At 39.7% G+C, this 23389-nt stretch overlaps 1 protein-coding gene across 11 annotated transcripts in view; it reads right to left on the bottom strand.

The window, feature by feature from the left end:
- The window catches only part of HSPBAP1 (HSPB1 associated protein 1), a 90852-nt gene that overhangs the window by 46123 nt on the left and 21340 nt on the right, over positions 1 to 23389 (bottom strand). For all 11 annotated transcript variants that reach the window (XR_008617367.1, XR_008617370.1, XR_008617363.1 and 8 more), the window contains 3 exons: positions 20876 to 21057; positions 4515 to 4651; positions 799 to 970 (listed from right to left, as the gene is read on the bottom strand). Coding sequence is in view for 4 of the 11 variants with exons in the window: in XM_055084941.1 (XP_054940916.1) it covers positions 799 to 970; positions 4515 to 4651; positions 20876 to 21057 (491 nt within the window). In the remaining 7 variants the exon portion in view is untranslated. The remainder of the gene's footprint in view (positions 1 to 798; positions 971 to 4514; positions 4652 to 20875; positions 21058 to 23389) is intronic.

Here is a 23389-nt window from a genome sequence, read left to right as displayed (position 1 = left end):
TTATATGGTATCACTTATATGTGGAATCTAAAAAATGATACAAATGAATCTATATACAGAACAGAAACAGACTCACAGACATAGAAAACAAACTTACAATTATCATGTTTGGTTATGCTGAAAGGGGTAACTTAGGAGTGGGGGATTAACAGACACAAAGTACTATACATAAAATAGATAAGCAACAAGGATTTACGATATAGCACAGGGAACTATATTCAATATCTTGCAATAAATTATAATGGAAAATAATCTGAAAAAATATACATAACTGAATCACTTTGCTGTACACCAAAAACTAACACAATATTGTAAATCAACTATACTTCAATTAAAACAAACAAACAAAAAACCCTAAATCATTCTTAGTTCATTCTGCCTTTGTTGGCCCACTAACTGGATGCATTCGAACCTGTGTTTGTGTGTCTGGATTTTATCGTGGTTGAACAGATATTAACTGTGAATAAATGTTCCAGAAATGTTCAAATACTCATGCCTTGACACCTTCTCTTAACCTGAATAAAAATAACTGAGTTTTTGGATCTTCCTCCACAGGCCATTCTCCTCTTCACCAGCAGGAGGAGCTGTGTTCCCTCCTCCCATCTCCCTCCCATGACCTGTGAAGCAGGGATTGTGTGTGAAGCCTACAGCTGGGGAAGCTACGTTCCAATAGCAGAGCAGCAGGGAAGGAACCACTGTCATTTGTATTGGTAGGGAGGCACGTGGCATAAAGACGTGAAAGAAGTTACAGCTGGGGTGTCCACTGACAGGTCACCAATGTTTTAAAGCTCCCATTACCTGTCCGGGCCTCAGGGTAACCATATGTCTTCGAGCCTTCCAAAATTGAGGAAAACGTTTTAAATCAGGATTGACAACATTGATTTTACTGAACACGCTAGATTCTTCATAAGGGATTCTAGTTGGATAAAGGAAAGGAGTATCTTCAGGAGGAAAGAGATGCCATCTTTTCCTAGTTAAAAAAATAAGATACAAGTTAGTACTCTAAACTTGAGACAAAACATGTAAGAGGGCAGCAGCTAAGTGCTCATTTTTACTCAATCCATAAAGGAATACGGGAGCCACCGCAGGGGTCACCTGGCCCATCTCTCACTCAGGGCTGGAATCTCCTCTGCAGACACCTGGTAAAGGAAGGGCAACAACTAGTGGGTATCTCATGATGCCCTGAGCAGCCTCTTTGCAGGGACAGGAGCTCCTTTGTAAGATCATTCTTTATTATCTCAAATCAAAGTCAGCCTCCTCATAAACCGTTTCCATCCCTGAGTCTAGAGCACCCCAGAATAATCTCTACCCTTTGAAATCTCTGGATTCCTCTCTTATGCAGAGTAACCATTCATCCAGAGTAACTACCCACCGAATAGTTTCCAGACTTCTCCCTATTGGGGTTGTAAATTCCTTAACCTAAACACTGGTTAAGCTGATCCATTAAGGAAGAAAAATGCATGAATGATGCCACACAACTAAAAAGTAGTATAATATAGGAATTTTCAAAAAGAAAACTATAAAATGTTTCAGTCACTTTAAAATTTTTTGAAAAATGGAAGTGATACACCTTAACTCACAAAACACTAGACACACCAATACTTTGAGCCAACAGAGGGAGGACATCTGAAGCAAAGGAGGGAGAAGCGTGAAAAAGGAAGAGACACAGACAGACAGAAATACACAGATGGGGAAGCAAAGAGAGAGGGAAAAGAACCCAGTTCTGAGACAAGCCCTAAAGCCCTCTAGTGACCCCTGACAGTTACAGAGGGGCTATCATGTCCTTTCAAAACATGTCCTTTCAAAAGAGCTGACTGCTCTTCTCAGACTAGGAAATATAAAGTCTTATTTTGCCTTAGAGATGATAAAGCTGCTCCCTCCCACTGGACGCTATGACTAGTTTGGGAGGATTTTTGGCATTTAGGATGTTTAGAATGTTAGAGCTGGAAGGACCCTTAAGAGATCATCAGTCTAATCTTACATTCAAAGAAGTGGAAGAGGGAGCCAGGGTTTGCTCAGTGTCATTCACTGGGCTTGTGTTAGTGGTGGACCCAGTACTAGGTCACGGATCTCCAGACCCCTGCACTATAGCTGTGTTTCCCAAAGAACAGCCATGATGATAACCATCCCATACAATTTGCTTTGCTAGGTTTAAAATGTAATATATTTGCATCCTTGTGTTCTTAATCAGAAAAGGTAGTCAATCATCATGTCATCCCTGGCTCAAAAACCTCTTGGTTCTGATGCTGAAAGAACAGAGACTAAGCAGTATTGGCCTGGGCATTAAGACCCTCAGGCTCCACCCTGCCTTTCCTGCTAATCCCTCTGTCTCTAATGCACAACTTACAAGGACAACTCACTGGGCCCTCTATATACCCCACGCTTCCCTGGGGCTCTGCTCATGCTGGTCCCTTTGCTCCTCCCACCTGTGTCTTTTGAACATTCACCCACCCTTCGAAACCCATCCCAAATGGCAGCTCCCCTCTGAAATCTTCCCTAATCTTTCCAACAGGAACATTTTCTCTTCTACTTTTCAGTTCCATGGCTCTACGAAACCTTCCTCAAGGGCATGTTCATTCTGCCTAGATATATCACAGCAATCCGTGGGCTTCCCTGCACTCTAACTAGCTACACTCTCTTAGGGCAGAGAGGTGTCTTACTTGTTCACCTCTGTTCCTACTGTAACACATGGTATGTGTGCAGCAGGATAGTCAATAAATATTTACTGAATAGTTAGTTATTTTATTACTCCAGAGCTATATGAGGCCAGAAAATATGGTCTACGACAAAGTTAAAAGTACAGCTATATTAATTTTATATCACAGAAAGAACCCAGGTATTTTTTGGTAATGTTTTTCCAACTGAATTTCTTTGGCTTATTTCTCCACTCAGAACACACGGAAAGCAGCTACTTAAAATGATGCCCTCTCTAACAAAGTTTAAGGTTCAGACTATTAACTCCATAAGGGCAGGGACCAGGCACACTTGATTCACTGCTGTAACCATAGTGCATTAATAATGCACCAAGACGTTCTAGGCTGCTTAATAAAGACCTGAGGAATCCAGGAGGAACTATCTCATACAGTTTTATAGTTTTCAAAGTACTTCACACGTGGGGGGAGCAGTTCAAAGATGGTAGCAGAGGAAGACCCTGAATATATTACCTCCTCCCACAGACACAAAAATTACACATGTACATATAGACCAGTTCCCTCTGAAAAGAACCTGAGAACTAGCTGAACACGTGCTCCACAATAAAGAATAAAAAGGACTAACTACATCGAGATGAGCAGGAGAGGCAGAGAGACGCTCCCGCCAAAACCCCCAGCCCCCGCGCGGTGGCACACAACAGGAAGGGACCTCACCAGACAAGGGCTTCTCCCGGCAAGTCAGGGGCTGGCACCCCACATCAGGAGCCCCGGCCCCTGTGATCTATACCACAGAGATGAGCCCCCATAAGAGCTGGCTTAGGAAACCAACAGGACAGATGTCTAAGGGTCCCCAAGTGCTACACGAAACTGAGACTCCCCTCGTAAAGGGTTCACTTGCCCCAAACCCTAGCAAAATAACAGCAGTTTGAAAAGTGTTGAGACTATACGTGAAGGAAAGTCATTTAGAATCTGAGAGTATCCACCGAAGGGGTGGGAAATGATGGAAATGCTCCCCCGGGATGGAAGCACTGGCAGACGCCATTGTTGTGCTCCCCACCTAACCTGCGGGCACAGGTGGGCAAGCTCGGATGCAGGGGCGAGCAACTGTGGCTCTACCCTGCCACAATGCTGAAGCCAGAGAGCTCCAGTGAGCAGAGCACTTCCCCAGCCCTGGCGCAGGCAGGTGGGCACAAACGGTCCCGGCATTCTCCTGCTCCCTAGCTGAAGTCTGTGAGTGTGGGAGGCTGCAACACACCCCTGCCCCCTGGCTGGGGCTGGCGAGCGTGAGTAGTCACAGCGTTCTCCTGCTCCTGAAAAGCCAACACGCGTGCACGGACAAGGCAATCTCATGCTGCACTGCTGAAGCCTGTGGGCACGAGCAGTCATCGCTTTCCCACTGCTCTCCTAAAGCAAGAGAGCAAGTCCCACCCCCTACACTCTACAGCTACTAATGCAGACTCTTACATTATAGAGCTAAGCAGACAACTGTCTAGCTGAACTGGGAGTGTACTCCTAGAGTTCTAGGATCAGCTTTCTGACAGTAATCCTGACCATGGCTGAGAGACACAACACACAGAAACCACCATCTATACTGTTCCCCTTATTTCACAAAGGAGGAGACTGAACCAGAGGTTAAGAGATCTGCCCTGGTCATGAGGCAGGCTGACAGGATGAAGCAGGGAGTCCTGCCCCCTACCGGACACTCATTCCTCTTCCTGTGCAACACACAGACACACACAGACACACACACACACACACAGACACACACACACACACACTCTCTCTCTCTCTCTCTCTCTCTCTCTCTCTCTCTCTCTCTCTCTCTCTCCCTCCCTCATGCATGTGCCTGCACATGTGCATTACCTTCCTTGTACCTGGAATACCAGGTTGCAACCATAGGTGTCCAGATGACAGGGTGTATGGGCCCCCATGGAGCCGATCCACAATGTACTTTCCTGTCCATTTCTTCCAGGAAACCCAAAGTCAGACCATATCACATCCTGTTTTGAAAATAAAGTCACAGTCCATCAAGAACCAACCAACTCTGTTGTATAGGAGTGTTACACATTTTCACTTACACATCTGGTTTTGGGCACTCGGAACACTCTCTTACAGAAATTGCTATAGATGGAAGAGGTTAGGTTTCCAGAGCAATTCAAGAAGTCTCTTTAACCAATAACATATCTGAATAACCCCACTAAGAGTAGTTATTCAACAAATATTTACTGTCTGCCTATAACATGCCTGGCACTCTTCTAGAGCATGTGATGAATCAATGCACAAAATAGACAAAAACGCCCACCCAAATGAAGCTTACATTTCAGAGGTTGGAGACTGACAATAAACACTAGACACAGTTATGCAGATATATGGGGGAAGTGGCTCAGGCAGCAGGAACAGTGACTGCAATGGAAATAGAAGTATTTTTTTTTAAATCTCTGAAGCTCAGCTCAGGAATCCAAAAAGGCACATTCCCTCTAAGCAGTGCAGGTATTTTGAGGCATAAGTAATGTACTAACTTTTTGCACTTTCAAAGACCACATGAAAGAAGCCTTCTCCTAGGTTAGTGGAGTTATTTACAATTATAGATGCTGGAGCATCTATAGTAGTTCATACCTACTAAACTAGAGTCTCCAGGTGGGGGAGACACAGCATACCTTTTGAAATACTTTTGTGGGCTTCCCTGGTGGCGCAGTGGTTGAGAGTCCGCCTGCCGATGCAGGGGACACGGGTTTGTGCCCTGGTCAGGGAAGATCGCACATGCCGCAGAGCGGCTAGGCCCGTGACCTGTGCGTCCGGAGCCTGCGCGTCCGGAGCCTGGGCTCCACAACAGGAGAGGCCACAACAGTGAGAGGCCCGCGTACCACAAAAAAAAAAAAGAAATACTTTTGCTATGCTCCTCAAGGTCATTAACTCTTTAAGTGTAAAGAACTTGAGACGGCACAGTGCTTTCAACTTGGCACAGTAGTTCTCAAACCAGGCTCTCTGACATCCCCTTAGGGCACTGGGGATAGCAGCAAAGGCTCTTTCTTTCAGCAAACTGCTCTGCTTGATTTTATTTAGGTTTGAAGAAAGGGTGTTCCTGCTTTTAAATAAAAGTTAGAAAACTACGAATGCAGTTTGACATAAACTCAAATCCATGGAATTTAAGATATGTATAAGCTGAAAAAGAGAAAGAACACACTAGTGAACCAGGCAGGAAAGTTTTGCTTTATTTTTTATTTTATTTTTTTTGAATCATGGATTTTTCCTTTCGAATTTTAAAAAACAAAACAAAAAACACTTCTATGTGCAGAACATGGTCCTACATGCTGACACTACTTTATCAGTATCGTCAAACTTTTCTCTTTTTGGAGGCAAAGCGTTAACACTACTCAAAGAGGAAGAGGATTTTGGAGAGACATTTTTAATGGATGGTTTTAAGGAAGACTAGAAAAAGCTTTTTCATTTTTGTTTTGAGTGATAAAAACAGAATATGTGCATATAACTAATATCTGTTATAAAAAGGGGAGTTTTTGCAAGGTCAGCACTATTGTAAATGCACATGGCTCAAATGCAGCAGCTCCAGGGGGTGGCAAAAATCATGTCCCCTCTGGATATAGCCCATATGCTCCATGAAGGGAGCTTACCTCTGTTTTCCCAATGCCTAACATAATACCTGGCTCAGGTTAAGTGCTTAAAACCTTGGCTGCTTGGGAGGGAAAGAAGAATCGGTTGTCTTATTATGGATAAATGGTTCAGGTCAAGAACATTTTTGAGCATCTATTACATACCTGGTATGATGCTGAATGTTTGGAATATGAAAATTAATACAACACCAGGCCCTCCCTTCAAATCTCATAATGGAAGATAGTCCCATAAATGGACCCTTCCGATATAATGCAGAAAGTGCTCTCACAGCAGTGAGCAGAGAGTGCTCTAAGATCACAGAAGAAGGGCTCCCAGTCCAAGCAGGAAGCTTAGGGAGGCTTCCAATGAACCTGGTCCTTGTTGAACAATTCACCACACCACAGTTTGGAATTTAACTAAAGGTAGATGAAAGACACGCAATATAAAAACAAAAAATGGGGATCTGTCTTACCTAAGAAGAGGCTGGTTTAAGTAACTCTTAATCTTCTTACAGATACACCCCTTTGGGAGTCTAATGAATGCCGATAACCCTCTCCTCAGAGAAATGAACACGCACGCACACGTGAGTGCACGTGCACACACACACACACACACACACACTCTTTCACATACACTTTGAGGGAGTCAGTGGACCAACCCCAGGTGAGAAACTGTTCTAGAGCACTACTTCAGAAAGAATCACAGAAGGAAAGTTTTTCTACCAGGTCCAGGGTGACTACATGAAAAACTGACGTGAGGCTTCCCTGACCTCTTATCTAACACAGTAATGACTAAAAAAGGAAAAATTATTTTGGAATGATTAGATCAGGGTGACCTAAACTTCAGCTGCAAACTGGCTGGGGAAACCAGAGGGTGAAGGGTTTGGGGGCAAGTGGCAGAGAGAGAGTAAGTCAAAGTAAATTTGTCAGAAAATAGATAGCATTGAGTGTTACCTATTTTGGCTTTCTTTCCCCACAGGCTCTTGAGAGTTGGGACTTTCTTGCCAATTGAGTTCAGCTACTTACGGGTAGTCAAATCTCTGAAATGAGTGCAGGCCCCGGAGGAATCTCCGCTGGGTCTTGCTAGAAACAAGTGACCCTGTTAGGCAGCCACATCAGTGAAACTAACACAGGTGACTGGTGGGGTGATCCATCCTGGAGTCTATTCCCACATCCACTTCAGAAGTTGAAAAAGTCTTTAGAAATCATCTCTCTCCATGAAATTCTATTCTACATCATCCCTGAAAAGAGCAAGCGTCTGGTTGATTGCTTACTACAAAATCAATATTTGCTTTCTTGTAACTTCCAGAAGAAGGTCCTAGATTTGTTTTCCACAAACAACAGGTTTATTTTCTCTTCTGCCCAAAACTGTTGTCTTTAAATTATCTGAAAAATGGTCATGTCTTCTCCTTTAACATTTTTTTTCAAATATCTAGACTCAGTAGCATTAAATTTTCCTTCCAGTTTCTTTCCTCTTGACTACCTTTGTCAACAGCCCTCTTAAAGCGTGGCTCCCAAAATGAACCCCAGACAGAGCCTATGTAGTACCTTGCATATGGGTCTCAGCATTCCATGATCTGGACATTACACTATTAATACACTGTCACACAGTGGGTTTTTGTTTTTTTTTTTTTAAAGCAGCTGAATTATACCATGGCTAATCTAGGCTTGACTGCCTTTTTCTTATGAACTGTTGCCTAGCCATATCTCTTCATCCTTGACATTACAGAGTTTAGGAGAAGGCCATGGGACCCTACTTTTACCCCTCTTAAATTGAATGTTAAGTTTCTGCCTGGTGCTTTGTAATGTTTAAATGAACCTACATACATGACTCCTAAACCTTCATCTCCAGTCCTAACTTCTCTTCTATTTATGACTAAATCTATATTTTCAACTGCTAAACCTATATTTTCAGCTGCTAACTATCAGGTTATTGAATCCATATGGTGGGACAGGCCCTGATACTAACATTTTCTATGTATCATCTCATTTAATCCTTATGAGATTGAAGGTAGTTATATCTACTGTACAGATGTGGAAACTGAGGGACAGTTCTGTCCTTTTGTTAAAAAACATGGAGACATTTTTGGTTGTCATAATAAATAGGAGGGGGGTGCCTTGGTATTCAGTGGATGGGGGTCAGGGATCCAGCTCAACACAACAACAGAAGTTTTGTATCTTGCACAATTTTCATAACACTGAAAAATCGGATCTTAGTTACCTGAGATTAGAGCTCTGACTCTTAATTTCATATATCCTCAAAGGACTTTTGCACGGTTTTAACACATACTGAATTTTCTAGAAACACAATTACTAAGTAAGTCGAGGGAGGATTGTACTTTGTGTTCCTGCAGCTTCATCAAGAGTTGTTCACCGTTTTGAAAAATTAAGTCACCAGCAGCATTGAAACTCATATGATATTTGGTTTAGCAAATGTATATACCAATATCAGTCTGTGCTCGTACTGTCTCATCGTGGTGACTCTATGTGTATAGATACAAACATACTCATTTAGCCTCATTTCAAAATGTTAAATATAAAATATTGGAAATATTCTATGGAATTTTATCTTAACTCTTCAAAACTGAACCTTTTCCTTGTAGGTAGGTACAAGCATCTGATTAATTCATTATGTCTTCTAGTATAGTGATGCTTGAATATTTACACATTAAATCACATACTTCTGCTTAAATTCTCCTATATTTTATAGCTGGGGTAGTCTAATAATTTTTAAAAATTATTTGTGGAAGTAATTATATCATCTGCAAACTGCAGTTCAGAACAGTAAAGGGGATGCAGGTTCTGGTATGAGACCACTGCTACACTACCTCTCTACTTCTCTCCCAGCATGGGCTACACACCTCCCTGCCTTTGCTTCTGCTGTTCTCTCTGCCTGGCCGGTCTCCTCGCTGCCCTTCCCACACCCCAATTCACATTTCTCCTTCAAGACCCAATGTAAATGTCATGTCCTTGAACCCTTCCACACTCCCCACCCCAACCCCTCCCTCCCCTGCCTCATGCAACCCGGTCATTCTCTCTTTTGGTCTCTCTCTCCCAAAGAACTTTGATTCTTTGCCTGTCTGACCCATTCTCCTCAAAGCAGCAAAGAGTGATCTTAAAATATTAAGTCCTGTCCCCCCCTTTGCTCTGCACTTAGAATTAGATCCAAATGCCCTCTATCATGGGCCTGCATGACCAGGCCCCTCTCACCTCTCTGACACCTCTAACCCTCTCAGTCTCGCTGGCCAGGCTTCAATCACAATGGCTTTCTTTCTTTTTTTCCAAAAAGGCAAACTCTTCTCACATTCAAGGGCTTTGAACTCTGCTTAGAAAGCTCTTGACCCTCCATTCACTTGGCTAGCTTCTCATTTTTTAGGAATCAGCTTAAATATCACCTCCTCAGAGAAGGCTTCCCAACTTACCCTTTTAGAAGTCCCTCTGCTGTACTAATTTTGGCCCATTTTTGTTTACTTCATAACAGTTACGACAATCGGTTAGACTCGTCTGATTTTACTATAGAATACGAGCTCCCTGAGGAGAGGAGACCAAGGCTGTCTGTGACTCTCTAGCCCTAGCACAGTAGTTGAAAAACAGGTGTTTGTAGAGCGAATAAACAATCATGCACATTTCACAGTTATTTTCTGTCTTTTGAACACATATTCACCTCACAGACCCCAGCAACTGGCAGAGTCCACAGCACACAACAGAGCTTGAATCTAGTTTCTGCATTCATCTACTCTCAGCTTTGGCTTCATGTTTTTTAATTGGCTGGAAGACTTATTACTCTGCTTTGCCTCTGGAATTTTTTTTCTTGGGAAAATACAGGTCTGGTGGGTATGGTCCTGGAGCTCCTTGGTCATCCCAGGCCAGTGCCCAAGTCTAAACAATTCTCCCAACACACAGTGGCTGACAACAGCCACCTGCGACAACCTCACAGAGAACTCAGCGAGCTCCCCCATGGTCTGCAACATCAGAGAAGGAGCATCCCAGACCACAACGTGCATCAAGGTTGGGCCTGGTTTCTGGAATAAATGGACTATCCATTCAAAATGATTATATGTTGGCTTTGGAGGTCCACTTAATCACACACCTGGACTTGACTATGTTGTTATGTCTTCTAGCGTAGTTATTGAGCATTAACACATCAAAATATATGTTGTTTATTATAAATTACTTCCTCGAAAATTCTCCTTTATATTATGGGTAAGGTATTTTAACAATTTAAAAGAATTACATGTGTAGGTAATCGTATTATCTACAAACTGTATAAAGGGAGTGCAAGATCTGGGAGAGTTGAGAATCACTGCTATAGCACAACTATTAGAATCAAAAACTACTGACCGATAATATATGTGATATGCTAATAGGGGATGGAGACTCAAAAAGGGTAAGGCATAAACATCTCTATTATCAAGAACTCTAAAATCTAGTTGAAGACACCAACCTGAAATAACAACATAAATCAATTACCCCCTTCCCAATATGCCAGAAGGCAATTCTATCATGATCAAACAACTGCACAATAAATTAAGAGGTCAAGAACGCTTGATATTTGCTTTTGTCTTTCTCTGTCTTGATCCCTCAATAAGTACTAATGCATTAGTACTTAATCGAGAGATATGAACTTTGTTCTTTTCCCTTCCTCTCTTCAGTGAGATGTATAGCAGATTGCTAACCTATCAACTTAACCACTAAATAAAATGACCATCAATCATCCTGCCCCAGGGATCTGGCCATAGGGGCCCCCCCTTGAAACTGCCAGCCCTATATGTCTGCCTAAGAAATCCCTCTAGCTTCAAAATCCTCTCTCCCCAGCTGACAAGGGCATTCTTAGCTATGCACTAAGGATGGCTGTACAGACTCATTCTTGGAACCCTCCCTTTAATGCTGCAATTCTCTCTGGTCCCTATACTTCCTGCCTGCAGAGGCCCTGGAATAACTGTACTTTTTGTAGAAACTGTAAATCTTGCTTCAATTTTTCATGTCCTTCCATGAACAGAGTGTGCCATAAACTGCCTTTCTTAATATCTCATTCCCAATTTTATTCAGACAGATAACGTGCCCAGCTAAGAGACATCCGTTTTCCAGCCTGCCTTGCAGTTCAGTGGGGCCATGAAACTAAATTCTAACCATTAAGCAAAAGCTGTTGGATGGGACTTCTGGGAGAGTTCCTTAAAAGAGAGGCAGAGAGCTGGGAGTACACTTTTGTCCTTCCTTCCTCCTTTCTGAAATACAGTGTGGTGGCTCTCTTGGAATACAAGATGGCTTTGAGGATGAAAGCCACATGCTAAAGACAGAGTAGAAAGACAGGAAGGAGCTGGGTTCTTTGGGATGACAAAGCCTCCATTCCAGCCCCAGCCAGCGTACCCCCAAACTTTCCTTAGGTGAGGAAAAACTTCACCATTATGTGTTTAGTTAGGCAACTTCCATTCTGGGATTTCTGTTACAAGCAACTAAGCCTAACCCAAATTGATTCAGGAGGTTAACCCATGGAACCTTGTCTTTCCCCAATAATCTCATTCTGTCAGAGCCTTTATCTTGGGTTTGCAGTTATGCCAGTCCTAAACCCTATATCAGAGAAAGATATCCTTGAAGAAATACGCCTGTAGACACTTCGGGGTGGAAGTAGGGAGAGTTTCATGGTACTATTCTTTGAGCATATTATAAATATAGTAGGCTTCCCCAGGCTAGCCTGGAGAACTAACCGCCAAGATCTGCATTGTTCCTCCAGGAAAAAAAAAAAAGTTCTGAGTCCAAACAACTGATATACAAATAAAATGTGTAGAACACAAGCAATGAAAATTACAAAAGACAGCAAAAGAGTAAAAAGAACCAAAAGGTCTTGATAATCAACTCTTTAATTAAAAAATAAGACCACAGTTATTATGGAAGTGCTAATGTAGGGCTGCAGTGCTATAATTTAGTAGTCCATTAGATACTCTAGTGGTTAGGGGTAATTCTAGAAGAAGACAATATCACGTTATCCCAGTACTTAAAGGAATTAACCAGGAATTCAGTCCTGCTTTTTCATCCTCCCCCACATCCAACCACAATGGTTTCCTATCAGCCCCAATTCCTGGCCTCTTCCCAGACATATTCTGGGAAATTTATCTGCAGTTTAAAGACACCTAAGAGAGGGACTTCCTTAGTGGTGCAGTGATTAAGACTCCATGCTCTCAACGCAGGGGGCCCGGGTTCAATCCCTGGTCAGGGAACTAGATCCCACATGCATGCCACAACTTAGAGTTTGCATGCTACAATTAAGGAGCCAGCGAGCCACAACTAAGGAGCCCTCGAGCTGCAACTAAGGAGACAGCCTGCCACAACTAAGGAGCTTGCCTGCCGTAACTAAGACCCAGCGCAATCAAATCAATTTTTAAAAAACTATTTTAAAAAAAGAGGGATGGAAATAACACACTACAGTGTTTCAAGACCAAATAAGGCACAGCTTCTGTACAGAATGAGAGTGATAAGCAAAATTCATCATTTACTCATAGTTGAAAACTGGCTGGCCAAAGAAAATGAACTTGGTTTATAACACAAAAGTAGTACAGATACTTTATTCTCCTCTTTCCTTTGGATGGTTCTGCCTTGTCATGATGTCCTGAACAAAATATGTAATTTATAAATAATAATGGTTTTATTTCTTGTGTACATAGAGTGATCATATTTCCCAATAAAAAACCCAGGACATAAAGGATGACAACACACTTTTATGCTACCTGTGAAGATAAGAGTTAGTTGGGGAGAAACTGCTTCAATACCAACATAAGGAAATATTTAGAAACAATATTTTTTCCACTGCCTAGTTTTCTTTTTAAATTAATTTCATTGAGGTAAAATTTATATACAATAAAACGTACCCATTTTAGACTACAGTTCAACAAGTTTTGACTCATGTATATACTGGAATAACCACCACCATGATCAAAATATAGAATACTTCTACTACCCCAAAAAGTTCCCTCTTACTCCTGTGCTTTCAATCTGCCTGCCTCTACTCTCAGCCCCAAGCAACCACCGATCTACTTTCTGTTATCCCAATATTTTGAAACTGGATTCGTTTAAGTACACATAACAGCAATGAGGATGAGTTTTTAAAATTGCTTAATAAAATTGTCTCCAAGATTTTAAATAAGAGAATCTAAAAATCTGGTTGTAATTTTAAAAGTTCAAGAAAATGTATATGCTTCAATCTTCTTGATTATACATAATATTCTAAAACTATTACAATCATTTCAATGATAAAATAGTGTCAGAAAAAGTACTAAAGTCTAATAGCACATTTTACACTTTTCTGTCTTAAGGCTTGGCTCCACATTCAACTTTAAACTCCCACAGGAGCCAAGTCTTTTATTCAAGTTGGCATTCCCAGTACCTAACACAGCACAACGAATGTTCAAAAATTGCTGAGTTACTGATCTAGGTGACTAGATCTAATTTTATGCTGAAACTGAGTTGCTCCTAAACCTGTTCCAATTAACAAGTTAAATAATTGCTGCAGACTCAAACACCATTTAAAAAATGCTGTACAAGCAATCAAATCTTCCATAATTTTACAGGTTTTTTTTTTTAAATTTATTTTTGGCTGCATTGGATCTTCGTTGCTACACGCAGGCTTTCTCTAGTTGCGACCAGTGGGGGCTGCTCTTCCTTGAGGTGCACGGGCTTCTCATTGCGGCAGCTTCTCTTGTTTCAGAGCGTGGGCTCTAGGTGCGTGGGCTTCAGTAGTTGTGGCACGTGGGCTCAGTAGTTGTGGCTCGCGGGCTCTAAAGCACAGGCTCAGCAATTGTGGCGCATGGGCTTAGTTGCTCCGTGGCACGAGGGATCTTCCCGGACCAGGGTTCGAACCCATGTCCCCTGCATTGGCAGGTAGATTCTTAACTACTGCGCCACCAGGGAAGCCCAATTTTACGGTTTTAACCAAAGAACTTAAGAAAAACTGGTAAGATACTGATAATACAGAATAGTGGCTTTTTTTAAAGCCTACTGTTACCAGAAAATAATTCATTCTTAATTTGTTTACCACTAAAAAATGGTATATTTTGAGTTGGAGTGTTCTCAGAGCCTAGATTTGGTGTGAGCTAGTATAAGCTCTAGGCTCTGAGAATACCCCAATTCAAAACTATTTGTTCTTTTACCAGGCTGTTTGGGTGACTTGTGGTCATGGTTAATTGGAGTCTATCTATCACGTTAAAAGTTGTCTCATTCTATTTATTCTCCATGCCTAGATCATACACACAGGAAAACTGAATATACATAATACTATAATGAACTTACATCTGAATAAAGAAAGAAATAAAAAACCAACAAAAATGGAACTTTAAAACAGTATAATTAACTATAATTACTATGTAAAACTTATAAAGGATAAATACTTCAAACAGCCCCTTAAATGAACATTATAAATTAGCAAGTACTTAAGGCCCTTTTCTCCTTGAAAAAATTACCTCAGGTAACAAACAGAAGAGAGGTAGTTAACTCTACCCACAGATAGGCTTGGATAAATACCCAAATTCTTATATGCCAATTTGCCTCCTCAGAAACCATCATGGGCCATCAAACCCCTTTAAACATTACTAAACCACCTGGCTCAATTTCAGCATACTCTCATAACTATGTTATAAGGCCCAGGACAGGCTAGACCTAATCTTCCATGCGCTGCATTTTGAGATTCTGTGTCCTGGTGACTTAACAAGGCTCCTGACTCTCAGCAGTCAATCTGAATCACAACATAAAATGGAATCTACCTGGGAAATGTTCTTAGGGCAAATCCCTTTTGCTATATGTTGATTCTTAATAGCTTCAATTACGATGATACTTACAGATGATTATAAAATGTAACACCTGTCATTCTTACCTAATGAGTCAGAGATAAAGAAATTTTATGGTACTGTCACAAATTCCCTACCTTCCTCACGAAGTAGAGAATAAAATGTTCCAAATAGATGTTTTACTTAGATCAGTCAATGATATGATGTATAGCTAAACGAGGCCAATTTCATTTGCCATACATGAAAGTCAGTTAAGTGTCAAAATCATAATTTTTGGCCAACTTTAAGGCTACAGGATATTTTCCAATAATACCACTATATTTACCAGTGTATTTATCAGTATATATAAATATTACATATTTATCACTGAATGAATTTAAGTAGAAGCTGTAAGTAAAGACTTACAAAACTGTTTAGAAGGCTGAAGAGAGCCAAGAATTTCTTGTCAAGATTGACAAATGCTACAATTGATTAGCTAGAAGCCACAGAAAACTGGACAAGGGTGAAGGTGGGGTTTAAGTTAAAACACCCTCTGAAGGGCCCTAAAGACCAAATAGCAAAACAAGAAATTGTAAGACTAGGGGAAAAAAATACACTTACGTAATCATTCAAATACCCATCATGATTTCAGTACTATGTTAGCAGTTTGGGGGAATAAAAAATTATACCACATAGTCCCTGTTCCCAAAGAGCTTACAATGCTGTTAGAGAAACAAGTCATAGGCATTCTATGTCACGCGCCATTTAAATAACAATCCAAATAAAACATACAGGAATGAAGGCAAGGAATGGATGGATGTAAGTACGAGTGGTTGAGAAGCCTTCATAGCCACGGATGAATCTGAGCCGGGCCCTAAGAAGTTGAATTTTAATAGGCAGAAATTGATACGAGCATAAGCAAAGACCAGAAGACGAGAGAACACGGTGGTCCAGCACTCTGCAAGGCGACTACTCAGGGACATATGCAGAGGAGACAGGTCATGTCAGTCATACTGGGGAGAGTCCTAAATGCTATTATCCTTACACAATTTAAAGGCATGAAATGTCTGTGAAAAGAATTAACATATTTCAATATTTTCATAAGAAACTGTTTTGGAAATAATTAGAGGAGGAGTCAGAACTAGAGGAGAGTAATTTCAGAAAGGATGATGCAGACCAGAGGTTCTCGAAGTGGTCCACAGACCTCTTGGGGGGGGTCTCTGAGACCCTTTCAGAGGATCTGTGAGGTTGAAACTATTTTCATAATACTACTAAGATGTTATTTTCCTATTTCACTGTGTTGACATTTGCACTGATGGCACAAAAACAATGGTGAATAAAACTGCTGTTGTCAAGCTGTGGAACCAAAGTGTACTAATAGCACTGCATTCTTTTTTTTTTTAAACAGCCTTATGAGGCATAACTGATGTACAATAAACAGTGTATATTTAAAGTGTACAATTTGATGAATTTTTTACGTATGTATACACCTGAGAAACCATCACTACAATCAAGATGACAAACATTTTGATCATGTCCAAAAGTTTTCCCATAACCTTTTGTAACCTCTCTCTACTTCCTCATTCTTACATAACCACTGATCTATTTTCTGTCACTATAAATTTGTTTGCAAGTTCTACAATTTTATATAAATGGAAGCATATAGCAAGTACTCCTTCTTCATGCTAACACTAACCAAAGGCAAACTAAACAAAGCAGACTTTGGACAAAGTAGACATCAGAACAAGGAAGAACTCAGGAAAGAGAGGATCATCACATCTTGATAAAATATCAGTCCATTAAGAGGACATAATAATCCTAAATGTGTATGAACCTAAACTGTTACTAGCTGCAAAACAAAAACTGACCAACCTAAACTGAAAAAAAAAATATGCAATTATAGTTGAGAATTTCAATACCTGTCTCTATATAATGGGTAAAACAAGTGTACGGAAAATCAGTAGGGATACAGGAGACATGAACAATCAACTTAATTGACATTTATAAAAGACAAAAACAGCAGAATACACATTATTTTCAAGTGCACAAGCTATCAAGATTGATTATATTCTGGGCTATAAAACAATAAATTTAAAAGGACTGAAATCATACAAAGTATGTTCTCTGAACACAACAGAATTAAATTAGAAATCAATAACAGAATGACAGCTGGAAAATCCCCAAATATGTGCAAACTAAACATTATACTTCTAAGTAAACCTAAGTCAATGAAAAAATCACAAGGGAAATCACAAGAAAATATTTTGAACAGAATAAACATTATCTTGGAAACTTGTATCTTGAAACTCATCAGCTAGAAAGCTTCCTAAAACTTAAAAGACTTTTCTGATGAGAATGGTGATGCTATTAACAAATGTCATTTTTTTTATAATAAAGTATACAAAGATGCATCAACATTTGGAATATCTATATAACTTAGTAAACCAATATTTTCCAAATGGCCAATGAAAAGTATTACAAAAGATCCATTCCATGCAAGATAGACCAATGGATTTTACTGAAAGACTACAAAGGGTTCATTGATCATGGGTTCAGATTCTTGATTGCAACAAACGAACCTTTAAGAGACTACTCATTCGTGGTAGAAACAACCCAAATTTGGTGGAGTATCAAAAAAATCCACAATTATCTAAAAACGTTGCCAAAATGCTCCTCTCTTTTTCAGTTGCATATGTGTGTAAAGCAAGATATTCTTCATATGCTTAAAACAAACCAACAAATCGCAAGACTGAATGAAGCGGACAGAAGAAACCAGCTGTCTTCTATTAAGCCAGACACTAAAGAGACTTACAACAATGTAAAACTATGCCACTACTCTCATAACATTAAAAAGAAATTTGGAATATAGTTATTTTCATAAAAATGTCACTTAAATTCACATACAATGAGTTTATTTTAAATAAACATTTAAAAAATTTATCAGTTTTAATGTTTAACTGCCCACCATTTTATGACAGACAGAAGAAGGCTTGAAACAATAAGTAGTAAGATTTAGTGACTGAATGAATTATAGTGGTAAAAGTAAAACAACTTAGGTACCTTTGATGTAAGATCACTTCATGCTCAGAAAACTTTGAGATAAAAAAATGATATAATTTTTTTTTTTTTTTTTTGCGGTACGCGGGCCTCTCACTGTTGTGGTCTCTCCTGTTGCGGAGCACAGCCTCCAGACGTGCAGGCTCAGCGGCCATGGCTCACAGGCCCAGCCGCTCCGCGGCATGTGGGATCTTCCCGGACCGGGGCACGAACCCGTGTCCCCTGCATTGGCAGGCGGACTCTCAACCACTGTGCCACGAGGGAAGCCCAAATGATATAATCTTAATGGACTTGGTTGTTCATAGCAGATTTGCCTGTTGTAATCCAGAGAATTAATCACCATAATGTGAGCTGAAGAAAACTCATTAACTAAAAATATCAGATTTTATAAGGGCTCAATTAGAATTCCAGCACATTACCAAAAGGCTGCCTTTTATAACCACACTTGATAAATAGGACACGTTTCTGCACAGTGCTACCATGCCTGGGCTGAAACAGAACAACTGATGGGGTCAGATTAGAGAGTCAACCAAGGTAGAGTGAGCCTAGATTCACCACAGACAGAAGTCCTTCATCCTAGCTGTGTAGTCCTCACAGGACTGAATGTATCCAGACCCTCTGCAGGCATATAGTGCAGTAGTTAAAGCTTGTGGAGGCAGACTGCTTAGTTTATTCTTTTCTTAGTTGTATAATTTCAGAAAAGGTTTACTTAACCTCTTAGTGCCTCACTTTTCTTTTTTTTATAAATTTATTTATTTGTTTGTTTGTTTATTTATGGCTGCATTGGGTCTTCTTGCTGCCCGCAGGCTTTCTCTAGTTGCGGCAAGCGGGGGTTACTCTTCGTTGCGGTGCACGGGCTTCTCATTGCGGTGGCTTCTCTTGTTGCGGATCATGGGCTCTAGCACGCGGTCTTCAGTCGTTGTGGCTTGTTGTGGCTCGCGGGCTCTAGAGCACAGGCTCAGTAGTTGTGGCACACGGGCTTAGTGGCTCCGCGGCATGTGGGATCTTCCCAGACCAGGGCTCAAACTCGTGTCCCCTGCACTGGCAGGTGGATTCTTAACCACTGTGCCACCAGGGAAGCCCTCATTTTTCTTAAAATAGGGATAATTATTAAATCATAGGGTTACTGTGGGGATTATAAAGGTAAAGCACTTAGAAAAGCACCAAGTATGAGTACTTGATAAATATTACTATTACAGTGTTTTACCTGAAATATGGAGTAATGAAGTACTAGTCTAATATACAGTGTGGGTTAGCGTATGAGAAATATTAATAAGATACTCTAAAAGTTAACTATGATATCTAAAAGGTCTAGGATTAAACATCCATAGAGTAATCACAATTAAGGTTATTAAAAAAATTACCTCAAAATTATCATTTAAAAATGAGTAAATAATAGATTTGGTATAGACTTTGGATTCAAAAAACATCTACTGAATGTTTTCAAAACCACCAATGCATTTCTTTTATTGTTGTGAGAAAAGGTATCCTCAACTAACAATTATGGGGCAAGTGATATCACAATTAAGGTTATTAAAAAAATTACCTCAAAATTATCATTTAAAAATGAGTAAATAATAGATTTGGTATAGACTTTGGATTCAAAAAACATCTACTGAATGTTTTCAAAACCAATGCATTTCTTTTATTGTTGTGAGAAAAAAAGGTATCCTCAACTAACAATTATGGGGCAAGTGATGTGTTTTTCCTTTTTTTTTTTTTTTTACAAAAACCAAAATTTAAGTAAAACATTAAAAAATTTAATAAAGGAAAGATACAAAGTATTGATAGTTGTATGATAATATTATAACTATGAAAGCACCAGCATCCAAACCTTCACTCAAAGTGAAAAAGAAAAAATATAAGCTGAATGGAAAATGACTCAAGAGTCCAAGGACAATCAGCCTGTATGAGAGGAAAGTCCAGAGGGAGAGTGGTGGTGACTGGCAGGAGAAGAGCAGGTGGGTGAACAGCCTGCTGTGATGGCAAAATATATCCTGTAGGGACAGGGTGAAGGACTCTAGAACCTTGACCTGATGCTGGGCAAGGCAGAGTCATTCAAACAGCTTTCTGGGACTACTCCCATTCCTGGCCGATGCCTAAGACACAAAGAAACCAGAGCAGGGAGTTTGCAAAATCACCCCACAAACTGAACTGGAAGTTTGAGGTAGAAAACACTTTGAAAAGAGGATATGATAGTCTGCAAACTGCCGTCAGTTATGTCAAAGCACGGCAAAGAACTTCCACATTCTTACTTCTGCAAGCACCCCCATCCTTCTGCAGGACTTCTACAGTCAAACACTGGGAGCCCAGCACTCTCTGCTTCAGGCCATAAACCTGTACTAAACACCCCAGAGCAGAGAGAGATGGCAGCAGCAGCCCGGAAGGCTTCTAGGATTCTAGGAATGCTTGAATGCTTTTTCATGTAATCAGCTTTGTACCTCCATCTGCCTCACTGACAGAACAAGGACTTAGATGTAGGTCAGGAGGAAAGGAAGTTGTACACACAGTCTATGTTTCTGATATACTCCAAATCAGCTCAGGTGCTGTTTAAAGGCAAAGGAGAGAGTATGCAGGAAGTCTGGTGACTAGGAAAAATAATAAGAAGGCTGCTCATCTTTGTAGGCCAAACATTATACTTCCTTTGAACAAATCTTTGGGCTTGAGTAAATAGGATAGTCAAGACTCACGGTGACTACTTTTCAGAGAAAAAGACAGTGAGGAAAAACGTACCAAGGAGATTCTAATTTGTGATCTTTTCTCGAGAACAAGTTATACTATGATTAAAAGAAATGTACTGACTTACCTGGAAAATATCTGTCTTGTCTTCAAATAAACTGACAAAATATTTATAGTCAGCATAAGCCCAGAATTTGGAATGATCATAGTCTCTAAATGGTCCAGAAATACTAGATCGGTCACAGTTCCAGGTCAGAAACTCTTCAAGTGTAGCTTCTACGTAACTACATGTGGTTTCAAACTGAGGAGCTGCAATGTAAGAGAACCCAACTTTAAATATACATTGAACACAGTTTCCAAATACTGTTGTTTTCTTAAATGACGATAATTTCAACCAGGAAGTATTAACTATTATTTAACATTAATTAGAAATTAATTATGTACTTATTAAATAATTAGAACCATTTACAACACTTAACAATACTCTTGATTAAATTTAAAAGTAAAAAACACAATTTTAACTTTAAGATTAAAGACTACCCTTTCTATAGCCTGATGCAGTAATCCAGTGGAACACTTTAGTTTATCACTTCTCCAAGACCTTGTCAGGGGTCTGTGAGGTCTAAACTATTTTCATAATAATATTACGACAGTATTTGCCCTTTTCACACTTATTCTCTCACAAGAGTACGGTGTTTTCCAGGGGCTACACCACTTGTGTTGACGTCACTGCTCCCACAGCTAGTGGACTATGTGCTTATGTTCTTATAGTTTTAAATGTCTGTAAACAAAGAAGAACAAAGAGAGTTGCTCACCAAACAGTTCTACAAGGATTAAGTCATAACCCACTGCACTGACCAACCAATGTACTCTCAGAGGAAATTAAGACATAACAGGATGAAGCACTCTGTGCTTCAGATAGAGGAAATTAAGACCATAACAGCGTGCTCTGTGCTTTGGACAAGCAAGCCTCTTAGTGAGATGTATATCTCGGGAAGAACTTCAATGACCCCAGATTCTTGCATCTTCCTAAAGAAAAGCACTAAAATCATTAACCGTAGATATTTGTTATTTGTGACTAGCAGTAATCTTTTACCAAGATGTCTGCTTGACTGCACACGTTCCCTAGCCAAAAATCATATGTATACAGGCTTCTTCCCTACCCTTCGGAGAAGTTTTCTCAGAGTTCCTGAGAGACTATCTCCTGTGCTATAGTCCTTTAAGACCCTGAATAAAACTTAAACTCACAGCTCTTACATTGAGCATTTTTCTTTAAGTAGACATGTCTCGGTTTTAATTTCTAATAATGCTAAGTATCACTAGATATAACCCACATTGACAAAAATGCTCACTCACTAGGGTACTCAATCGTTTTTAAATCTAAAGGAATCCTGAGACCAAAAAGTTTGAGAACTACTTCTTCAAATAAAAAAAAGGCAACAACAAAAAACTGTCTTTTGAAAATTTTCAACTTTATACTGCACATTTATCATACAGAGCTCCTCAATCATTAAGTAGACAACAGCAATTTAAAGTCTGTTCAATTATTCATTAACCCATTTATTTCAGAATCATTTATTAAGTACCTAATTTGTAACTAGCATTGTGCTGAGGCTTGCAGGAACATAAAAGAAATAGATAATACTCTTGAGTTTAGACTATATTTAGATAAAAAGAAAACTTCAACCAGAATAATAGGGAATTTGAGGCATCATATAACTGGATGCCAAATTTTGTGCCATAGACACCTAGGAAAAGCCAAAGACCACCGGAGATGAGGGCTGATCAGGAAAGCTTGAAGAAAAGTCTACTGTCTGTCCATAGTGGTTTGTTATTATGGGTAGAACTCATTTATACAAGAATTATTCTTCTAAATAGTGATGAAATTAGGTTTTTTTTTGCAATTAGCTGAATACTTTAAATGTACATTGGGATGTTAATATTCAAGAAACCTGATTATGATCTATTTTGGAAAACAGGAAATCCTTTCAAGAGGAGATTTAGATCTAACACATGTAAATCAGTCAGCACAATGCTAGACACACTGCAGATGCTCAGTAAAAGTTAGACACTATTATTAGTACTTTTTATTATTCATTCATATATTTACTTGGGGCACTTTAAAAGTTAGCTGAATTGGTAGTAAGAAGAAAAGGATATTCAAACATCTTTTATCTTTTCCATCCATTTCTGCTCAAACTGTTTAGGATTATCCCAATCAAGTTTCTCCCTCCTCTCTTTACCCTAAAACCTTATAATGGCAGAGAAATAATGGAGGGGAGGATGTGTGTCACCCTTAATTCATTTACTTCATCAACTTGTCACCTGACTTTAAGAAGCAGGAAAACTTTACTAGGCTACATTTATCTAAAAGATAAAACCCTGCAGATTTAAGAACTATTTAAATTTGATAATTTTTGAGAAGCATTTAGAATAGTAGCTGGCACACACTGACCCATCAATATATAAAAACTCTTAATATTATCAACATCATCATCAAGAATTACCATAAGAGCACTGGAATACACGGTTTTTTAACAAACAAAAACCCATGTAGCAAGAAAGATGCTTGGTGCTGGAATCATTTCTAAATCATTTCAGTAAGCTCCAATGTGAGCCTGAACACGTTCTACTGTCCTGT

This window comes from Physeter macrocephalus, chromosome 1 (assembly GCF_002837175.3).
Source record: "Physeter macrocephalus isolate SW-GA chromosome 1, ASM283717v5, whole genome shotgun sequence".
NCBI lineage: Eukaryota > Metazoa > Chordata > Mammalia > Artiodactyla > Physeteridae > Physeter > Physeter macrocephalus.
This window is presented reverse-complemented; position numbering and strand designations above follow the sequence as displayed.